Source organism: Galleria mellonella, unplaced genomic scaffold, assembly GCF_026898425.1.
Source record: "Galleria mellonella isolate WM207_F2 unplaced genomic scaffold, CSIRO_AGI_GalMel_v1 utg165, whole genome shotgun sequence".
Taxonomy (NCBI): domain Eukaryota; kingdom Metazoa; phylum Arthropoda; class Insecta; order Lepidoptera; family Pyralidae; genus Galleria; species Galleria mellonella.
In genome coordinates this window covers 2,066-12,868 of record NW_026442009.1, presented here as the reverse complement: position 1 = coordinate 12,868, position 10,803 = coordinate 2,066, and the positions used below count along the sequence as shown (strand labels likewise).

At 32.1% G+C, this 10,803-nt stretch overlaps 1 protein-coding gene across 1 annotated transcript; it reads left to right on the top strand.

Moving 5' to 3' along the window:
• Positions 1 to 6,922: 6,922 nt before the first annotated feature.
• LOC128200189 (IQ and ubiquitin-like domain-containing protein) lies at positions 6,923 to 10,401 on the top strand. The gene is given in 6 exon segments (XM_052892743.1): positions 6,923 to 7,009; positions 7,011 to 7,845; positions 7,973 to 8,085; positions 8,260 to 8,468; positions 8,675 to 8,804; positions 8,891 to 10,401. Coding segments are annotated over 6 exon segments (2,505 nt in total). The 3' UTR covers positions 10,022 to 10,401.
• Positions 10,402 to 10,803: the final 402 nt, after the last annotated feature.

Sequence of the window (10,803 nt, the reverse complement as noted above, 5' to 3'; positions counted from 1 at the left end):
ATTTTAAATTCCTTTACGAATACAAATTTAATATTTAAAATTCGTATTCGTAAAGATTTGATTATTTTACAATGGACGCTACGCAGATTTTTCAGTCACATTCTACAATATATTGGAGTACGCGCTATTTCTTATGATAACCCTAATTACACACGCACATACTACGAGTATATAGACGTCAATTCTTTTTGTAGGTAGTTATGACATGTAGACTTACCATACCAACCTTGGAGAAAGTGGATCGTTAGTCATTACTAACACTATACATGATGATGAGGACGTAACCATAAGTTTGCGTCATCATTGCTAGCATAATATCCCATCAGGTCAAACTCCACGCGGTCTATCTTGAAAACTATTATATTCGAAAAGACGGGCTAACTAATCTAGCTTCATTCTCATCACTGGAATTATGCCAGCGAATACCACAAGCGCAGGCGTAGTTACTCATCATTGCATTTTCATCCCATAAGAAAAACTATACCGACCACGTTGTGATATTGCGAAGTCATTACTTAATTATAATGAATATTATTGAGTCTAAATAACAACTATACAATTCAAAACTCCCGTATCTGTCTATAGCAAACATTTGTCTAGTATTTTTTATATTACTGCATGGAAAAATAGAAATGTTTCGTGGGCGAATTCTTGATATTCTTTTGATATTTTGAATAAGAATTAGGAATACTAGTTTTTTAATTGAATAGTAGACAATTTAGTAATACTCATAGTAGGTAATTAATAATCAAGTTTTCGATTTGGAACTTGGGTTTTTCTTAAATAACTAAAAATTTGCAATTATCTTAAATTGGTTATATGCAAATGATAAAATTCAAATTACATTACAAATTTCAAAATTACGAAGTTAAAATGTATGAGTTCTAAATTGAACTTTATTGCCAATGTTTACGGTCGAATGCTTGTTGTGAGTTCTTGCAGAGGAGTGCCCCAAGGCTTATGCTATTCCATTTCCAAGTTTGGCTATACTTAAGGGTCTTTGATAATTGATCTGTTAAACAACAAATCGTATCAATAGATACCTTTATCAGATCGTATTGCAAACTCCGCGTAACATAACTCCGCGCATTTTTACGTCTGTAAATTATTCTTTTACGATCGAAAATCATTTTTATGTTTTCGGTGGAATTTAATATCACGCTAGCTATGCTCGGCACATTCGCTCTTTTATTGCGCTGTAATTTTATTGTTTTCTCAATTTTTATTAACTATCAACCACCTACTTAGGTTTGTATTATAGCAGATCAATAAGTTTTAACTTCGGTGCATAAAAAATAGTAACACAATATAATTTTATACCGACATAATAAAGTTCTTCCGTTCATTTGTCTGATATTTGCACTTACAAAGGAAACAAGTAGATACCTACATAACTGTTTAAGAAATCCACGTCAGGTAAATTCTTTAGTTATTAAGAAAACGTTAAGTACACACTTCCTTTACGTATTTTTTCAAAGGCGCTTACAGTTTTTATGACTTTGCGGTTAATTTGTTTTGTACCTATAATAATATAGAAAAACTACACCTACTTAGATTAGATTATGGAGTAGATATAAAATTATAATTCAATTTTTTTTATATAGATATGATTCTCAAAAATAATCCCAAAAAGTATTCAAATATATTTTAAGCACATTTGATCAAGCCCCTAGAGCATGCATATGTTCGAATAGTTCAGTGATTGACTTAAGTCTGTATCTCTTAATCAGGTGAGCAAAAACCTAACAAGTTTTATTTTTGTCTATATTTGTTTAAATTACTGCAGTCATGAGATATTGAAAAACTTTGTTGATTCCGTTATAAAAGTAGGTATGTATCTATTTCAGTAGAATATACAGTTGTGAAAAGCAAAGCAGAAAACTTGTAATAATCCCCCCCCCCCCTGAATGAATGACCCCACATGAATTTTTTGAAAGAAATAAATGGTCATCAACCTTTTTAAACCCTAAACACAAATATAATAAGATCATTATAGTACACTCGATCATTCGGCCAAATTAATAAATGTGTGATCGTCTAATAATGTAGGACCCGTTGTGTGTGTAATAACCAAGAGGTTCTTTAATTGGTATATGACAGCAGTTAAATAATGAAGATGATTGATAAATCTTTAAGGATTAAGAGTACTTAATGAATTATATTTCATGAAACTAGAAAGTTATGTTAATTTACTATTAAATAACAAAATAATTAAAAAAAAATAGGGGAGTGGTCGAGCCCCCCACACGCCCAGACCAGTGGAAAACTTTCCAACTATCTATAGCTTTTCTTCCTGAAAAGACAGGGGTATTGAAGATGCATAATGCACTGGGTAGGTAGGGAGGTACAGAGTATTCTCAGTTCCAAACCAAATCAAAAGTACATTAGTACATCAACATTACAATGGCTCCACCAGCCCCACAATGCTTCCAGTAGAAAAGTAGTTGTTTTACCAATGGCAAAGGATCGAATCTGAAGTCCCGGGATCACTCAGACACGAGAGTTTACTTTGGATGCAACCCCTTTCGGTCCTATAAGGTGACATTAAGAGATCAACCCTTAGATACAGCACGTAGTCGAAACTGAAGTCCCAGCATCACTCAGTCACGAGCTTACTTATGGGGGTTTCCCTTCGGCTCAAATGTGACAATAGAGATCAAACTGTGGAGACAGCCCGAGACGTGACTGAAATTACGAGATTACTCAGACACTAGAACTTACTTATGGGAGAGGCTCCGTTTCGGCTCTATATTGTGACATTAGAGATCAACTCGTGAAGACAACCCGATAAATATGTAGAATAGTGTGATATGGTTTACCTTCCACACGGTGATAGATGCAAACATAGCATATTTAATTTTGTATAATTTACTTAATACCAAGAATACTGAAGGATTAAGATAGGTTTTGTGAATGTTGAGTAGGCCAGAGCCAAGTATAAGTAGATTAACCCGTATGAAGAGAGCTATTTAGATTGTTTGTTAAATAGGCCGTAGCCAAGTATGAGTAGATCAACCCATAGGAATAGCGCTACTAAGAGTTTGTTGAATAGGCCGTAGCCAGGTATGAGTAGATCAACCCGTAGGAAGAGAGCCACTAAGAGAGTTTGTTGAATAGGCCGTAGCCAAGTACGAGTAGATCAACCCGTAAGAAGAGAGCTACTAAGATTGTTAAATAGGCCGTAGCCAGGTATGAGTAGGTCAAGCCGTAGGAAGAGAGCTACTAGGAGTGTTTGTTGTATAGGTCGTAGTTAGGTATGAGTAGATCAACCCGTAGGAAGAGAGCTACTAAGAGTTTGTCAAGTAGGCCAAAGCCAAATTTTAATAAGAATATATTTGTATTGTATTTAATGTAGTATTTAAATAAACTTTTACGCTAAAGATGGCTTAGTAAATAACCATAAACAAGTTTGTTTGTTTGGAGACCAAAAACAAGGCTATCAATATCTTAATTTTAGTTAAATGAATTACCGAAATAGGCTTATTGTAAGAGTATTGTATTATCGTTTACATAAATAGACGTTTGAGAAAATATCGCTGAAATCGACTTAACATTTTTAAACAATATAATAAACATTGAAACTAATTTATTTAATTATCTAAATTATTATAAATGCTAATTCAATGCGATACGTTCGAGACCTATCCTAACATTACGTTAAAATAAATTTAACTAAAATGGACTAGGAAACAAACGTATAATAAAATAAAACGCGAATTGTAAATAGACGATAATAGTATTGAGCAAATGAGTAATTCAGAGATAGCATGTTTTATAAAATATTCATAGGCAGATTAATGTTACGATAATTCATATTAAGTAGTCAGGTAATATTTCAGTATGAATAGTTTCGAGGATTAGAGTGCATTAAGAATGTTACAGATCACTAATTGTTCCCTATACCATACTCTGACGTTGAACCAGACTCAGAACAACGCATCTGTATAATAATAAGTCACTATATAAAGCAACAATCGTCCCACAGATGGATTAAAGGAGTCTTGATCTCAGAGTATTACGAATCATTTCTAATATCAAAGTAACACGATAAATCGACTTACGAAATAAGGGAAATAATACAAACATGCACATAAATCTAAAAATGGCATAGAAATAGAATAAACTTAAATGATAAAATAGACAACTTATATTATTAAGACACATGCACTTAAATCGTATTGCTGAAATAAAATTAATAAGTCTAAGTAAATGCTGAAAGAATAAATAGATGCTGCAAATAACATTATTAGTTACACAATTAATAATTATTTAGGTCACACAAAGCATTAGCGTTTGTGGATCATCTGTTTTCTTCCGTTTTTGATCATTATTTCATTCATCATTTTATATCTTAATATTTTAAATGTTCTCCTACGCTAGCTGAAATCCCTAGCAAAACCCTAGCTAGTCCTAAATTATTTAGCACATCTATTAATGTTTAAATACCTTGTGAATTTATTATTTGCAAAAGTATACCTAGCTATTCGTTAAACCTAATAATAAAAGTTCGTCTCAATTCCAATAATCTTTGCTAGCTGGAAACCCTATTAAAACCCTAGCTATTCCTATATCTAATGCAAAATTGAATTTAAATTATTAAAATTACAATTTGATAATAATGAATTTAATCTACTCTAAGCTGATTGAATCCTATTCTAAATATCCTGAAAACACGAGGAAAGAATTAAGGTTAGTATAGTCAAGAAAACGAAACGGACTCACTGGATTACGCCAACCTCGAACCTGCTACACGCTAATCAGGTACCAGCAATCAGGCGGGTTCCTGATCATCACGCCAACCAGGACTCACTCGCGATTCACTCCCGAATTTAATTGAATTTAACACTATAAAATTTAAAATAAATGAACCAAGCGAATCGGGCAGTGTCTCGACCAGCACGGAGGGGAGCCTTTTTTACAGACCCGATGAGTGTTCTTCCAATTTTTGTTGCCAGCGCGCCGAATGAGAAAAGAGCGCGAGACCCTCCATTCAGGCTCTTTTATAGGGCTTCCCCTCGTCATTCCTTCGTCACTCTATCCTTCGTTCATTCTTCCCTCCATTTTCCCAAAACCTTCATTCAATTCATTTCTATTGGTTATCACTAATTTAAGTTACCTATATGCTCAATTCTATTGGTTCGGGCCAAAATACTACGCTGTACATCATCCAACTACCTTCATAAATTATAAATGTATTATTCCTAAACGAAATCATTCAAAATCAAAACATATACTAATATCGTAGTTTTATCGAATTAATTAAATATATAATATAAATTTTAATCTACTATAACATTTATTTCTAAAGACACGGATAGACATACAATCGTACCCTTTCTTCCATTATTTTTCCTAGTCAAGATTCAAGATTCAAGATTTATTTATTTGTAAAACATGCATATAAATACATGCAGATGTTGACAATATAATAACGTTCGACATGTTTAGCCTGTACGGCATACAAAAATATGTGGTTACACAGATGGTTCACATTATACATCAAGTCCATTTTATACCATTAATCGTCATCACATTACAATTTTCAAATACATTTAAATAAATAATAATTGTCAGTCAAAAATAAAAGAACGATGTCACAATGATGTTAATAAATATAAATAAATATTCGTTTAATTTAAATTTAAATTCTTTCCACATATGTACGTAAAATATCATTCAATTCATAGTTTATCTGTGGTAGTAAATTGTGTTCGGTTAAATAAATTTTTCCTTCTAAAGTTAATTAAGTAATCTTATTTTTACGATAATGCTTTCTTATTTTATTACTAACTTTTATCACAAAATAATATCTTATAATCAATGAATTTCTATTAATTTATATACGCAAAGCGCCCTCTTCACGAAAAAATGTAGAATATGTTTCCAACTTTTTATTCTTCTGTAAAATTTGACAGAGAAAGAATTAATTTTAAGTCCTTATTGTATGCCTATAAGTTAACTAAATCCTACTCAAAATTTATTAAATATTCTAATTTATAAATTTTGTAACATATATGTTTTTCTTATGAAAATAGTAGTTTTATTTATTCAGATCCATTATGACGTACATTTTTTTTTATACCACTGAGGTGGCAAACAAACATACGGCCCACCCGATGGTAAGTGGTTACCGTAGCCATTTTGAACATCGATTTAACAATGCATCAATATCAAACAACATAAATTAATATTAAATGGACGTTCATATAGCATTAATTTTGTTAGATCGTTTTTTAGCTTTATACATTTTTCTGTAAACATTAAAATATTAATTTTTTAATTTAAATTTCTTGCAAGTTCAACACTTCTCTACAAGATGGCGTTAAATGTATTTTTTTTTTACACATATGACGAACCGTTACAAACTTACATAAAAATACATAGTATCTCTAATTTGTAGTCTTGATACTTTAAGACTTTTTAATAAGTAATGAAATAGGAACTATCTTTAATTAAATTAGGCAATTAAAAAGTCGCATTGAAATTGTTAGGTACCTCAATTTAAGAACTACGATACCATAGAGTTACATGGTAAAAGTTCTAATATCATTCTTTATATTGCGGCTTAGATTAAGCAAGTGTCGCGGTTTAAACATTTATTATAACTACTTTTTATCTTTTTATAATACATCTAAATGAAATTCTGTTTGGCACAAACGGGAGATTTTTTAGTATTTAAGTAAGCTAAGACCATGAGTATAGGTAGATCCATACATTTGGGATAGTACCTGCGTGGTAGGTGTATTTTTATTTATTCGAGGTGATATGTAACCTAGCAACAGTCACTAAAATAAACATTTTAACTAACAATCATGTTATAAAGATCTATTATATTTTGTTTTTAATTCATGTAATAGAATTTATTCCTTGTTATACCTAATCTGTTCTGTTGTGGTAATAGCTAAATATTTAGTTCGTAAACATGGATGTGAGAACTATAGGAATCGCCCCAAATCCAGAATGTTTAAAAGGAGTGGTTGCATGCCAGTGTGAACTAGGTCGAGAGAGAGTTACTTACTGCTCCACCTTACAAACGAGCAGCCTCACCACCATGTGATGAATCAAAGTCAAGGTACTCGACAGCACCGTGCGCAAGGGACCTCGAACAATACAAATGCCCCATAAGCCATATATTGGTCACATTTAAATCGCCCCTACATCCCAACGAAGTGTTCAACAAGGTCTTCCCAGCAAATACGCCAATAAAATACGTCAAACGCAAATTAGCCAAATTACTCTCGGTGTCAAATAATAATCTTCTATTGACTAAAAATAGAACCGTACTGAAGGAAACCAGTGTACTGTCCGATCTAAAGACTGATGCACTCGGAAACTTAGTTATTGACGTTTTTACGAAAGATTCTGATGAATTCTCATTGTCATCTGTACCAAAAGAATCTTATGTGCATGAACTTCTACATGCTGTTATACCTAAGAAAAAGACGATGCCTTTTATAGCGATAAAGTTCAGAGTTCGCAATCAAAACGGCATATTTACTCGTTCATACCATTCAATAATGAAAGTTCATGAAATTAAAAAGAATTTAGCAGGACTTTTCCAAGTAGACCCAGATAACATAGTACTTTTACGTGGCAAAAATCCGTTAAAAGATCGCATGGCTCTATCGGATCTTGATTATGATAAATACGGAATAGTCGAGGTAGAACTGTTAACGAAAAATAACGAGAAATTAAATTTCGATAAACTATACAAAGAAATGCCTATTAATGATGTTTTAACTGTCATGGTACCTTTTGGTAGTACTGTGAAGCAGATAAACGTTGAAATTTTTTCGAAAGCTATGGAAAAACCTTATTTGGGCGGATATAGAAATGTTTTCACAGGTGATATTTTGATTTATTAATAATACTTTTCAGTAATAATTTTATTGCTCAAATAGCAATGATTTCTTTTATCCAGCTGAATAGTAATGAAGGAAAAAGATAAACTAATCTATAAAATAATTTTCAGGAACGATTTATCATCACGCATATACACAAACACCTCAAAAACCAGAGAAATTACCTCCTGAGAGAAAAAGCTGCAGGGACACCCAAACAGCAGAAGAAAAAGAAAAAATATATGTGAGATGATAAATTTATAGCTGCTCCATAATTTGTTTCACATTTTCCTTTTTAACCGAAAATGGGAAAAAGTTGTATGCTCGCTTATTTTTAGTTCAATTAAAGATAAGGTTGATAATGCAAATTTTTTCAGATTCGAATGAGTTTTATATAATTTTTTTTTTAATTTTCCAGGATACACCATATAGCCGATCTACGCAAATGAACACCGTACATGCTTACATCCCGAATGTAACGGATAAAATTATTATACCAAAACCATATGAGACTTATGAAAAAATGATTTTTCGTTTGAATCACAATCACTACGCTGTAGTTATCCAACGTGCCTTCAGACATCATCAGTTTAGACAAAAAGTAAAAAAATGGATTAGAGAATGCATGTAAGATGATATTTGGCTACTATTTATCTTTATGGCTCTACATAGAGACAATGGACTTTTTTCTGCGCAACATCCCATTGCCATATTTTGATGCATAAAAAATTATAATTTCGATCCACGAGCTATTCCTCGTCTATGTACGTCCATAAAGATAGCAGTAATTGATAAGGTTTAAAAATAAATAACATTGATGCTATTTTCTATAGGGAGAGGATAGCAAAAATGAAAGAAGAAAATAGACTAGAGCGAGAAGCTATGGAGCGGCGTCTACGTCGCGATCTAATAACGAAAACATTTCCGAAAACACGTGAAGATTTTGATCAACTGTATGCTATGGTTAGAAAATTATTAATAGATAGGTAGTTAATTAGGTACCTACTTAATATTATTTAATAAATTAATTAAACCTGTACTCTTTTTAGGTTGACCGCTGGAAACACGCAGAAATAGCTCGAATTTCACAATTACATTCCAAAGGTCCCAAAATTGCTGAATTTACATTGCTTCTCGATAAGGAAGTGGAATTACTACGTTGTATTGAAGCTTATAGAATAAAAGTGAAAGAAGACAGCAGAAAGATCAAAGAGAAAAAATTTTTAGAAGAAATTTCTAAACCCGTCGCATGGTTTGGCAGGGATGGTAAACTAATTACAATGGAGACGGTAGAAATACAGAAAGCACAAAAACTCAAGGAATTGTACAACTCTTTTATCCGTGAAGATATGACAGTGAAAGAACGCATGGAGCTCCTCGTTGATTTGAAATTTGCTCTACAAGAGTTCCGTCACCCATTAGCTGAGGAAATAATAATACTATTAGATAGAGAATGTGATCTTCTCATCAGAAGATGTAACGAGCACCAACTTGAATTTTTGAGACGAAGAATCGCAGCAAGTGTATTCCAATTGATTAAAACATCAGAACTGAATTCTGGAGTGACTAAATGTAAAGACATTAGAGACTATAGAAAAATGGAGAACAATAGACTGTATTTTTGCGAGTTGTGTCATCAAGTTAAATCTTACACAAATTTCCCATTGAATGCCAAAATGAGCGGTTACTTGGTATGCACTTCGTGTTCGTGGAAAGATGTAACTGAACGTTCTTGGGTTGATATGACTCCATACAGGTTTATTCTACGTGCCGTGCAGCGTGACGAGCGGAGACGTAAATGTTGGGGTTCTCTAGCATTCGTCCTACAAGATAAGGATATATTTTTTATTGTCGAAAAACTTTGGCATTCTCATTCTGCGATAAGTGAATGTAACGATGTTACTGAACTTAGATTATGCCGATGGCATGTTAATGAAGACTGGTCTCCATGGAACTGCTTTTTGGTTACCGTCCAAGAAATGAAAGCACATTTGAAACTTGAAATGCCAGAAGAGGTGTATGATGAGGAATTGGTACAAAAGGTGCACAATAAACATAAATTGGCTAAGGCTAACTTTGAACAACTGATAACTGTGAATAAACGATTCACAGAAACGGGCAATTGGCAAGGTGTTCGCGCCCCAGCCGTAGCGCATGTAGAAGCTGTAGATCAGATCTAAGTACTTAATTGTTATTTAGAAATTTTTAGGATTATTTATTATCAATCAATATTGTATGTATGCATTGTATTGTTGTTATCACTTTATGTTTTATAGTTCACAAATGTTAATTGTTTGTATTAATTTTTAACCATGTTATTCAATTCACATTTTAGTGCTATGTCTATCAATGTTCGTCTATTCTTATGACTAGGGTCATCGCGTTCTATATAAAAATTTGGTACAAAATAATATTTAAGCTGTTTTGTTTCTTTCACCGTAAGATAGTTTCCAAAACATAATTGTCTTTTTTACCTAGTCATAAGATTAGATTTTAAATAGGCTTAAATAAAGATGTAAAATTTTATTAAAAAGGTATTTTCTACATTTCCAAGATTTACATCAAAGTAGTGATGATAAAATAATAAGTCCAAAATATTTAAATTGTCTTCTTTTAATAATTACACGTAATACTTTATAACATAATTACATCATACATGTACAATAATAATTTCTCAAGATATCAAACTCTCGCGATAGTCTAAAACAACATATAATATTAAAAAACACAAGTGTGATAAAACGGTAAAATTTTATAACGAAATGCATTTTAGAACTACTCGTAGTTAATACAACATATGTCAATAAATTACGTAATTATAATTTAGGCAATATGAATCAATAGCTGTACAACGAATACGAAGGAAATCCTTTAACTCGATAGAGTACCTTCCATGTTATAGATTTTGTTTGATAAATTTCACAAATAAAAAACTACAATGGTTCACTAATCCCACATAATC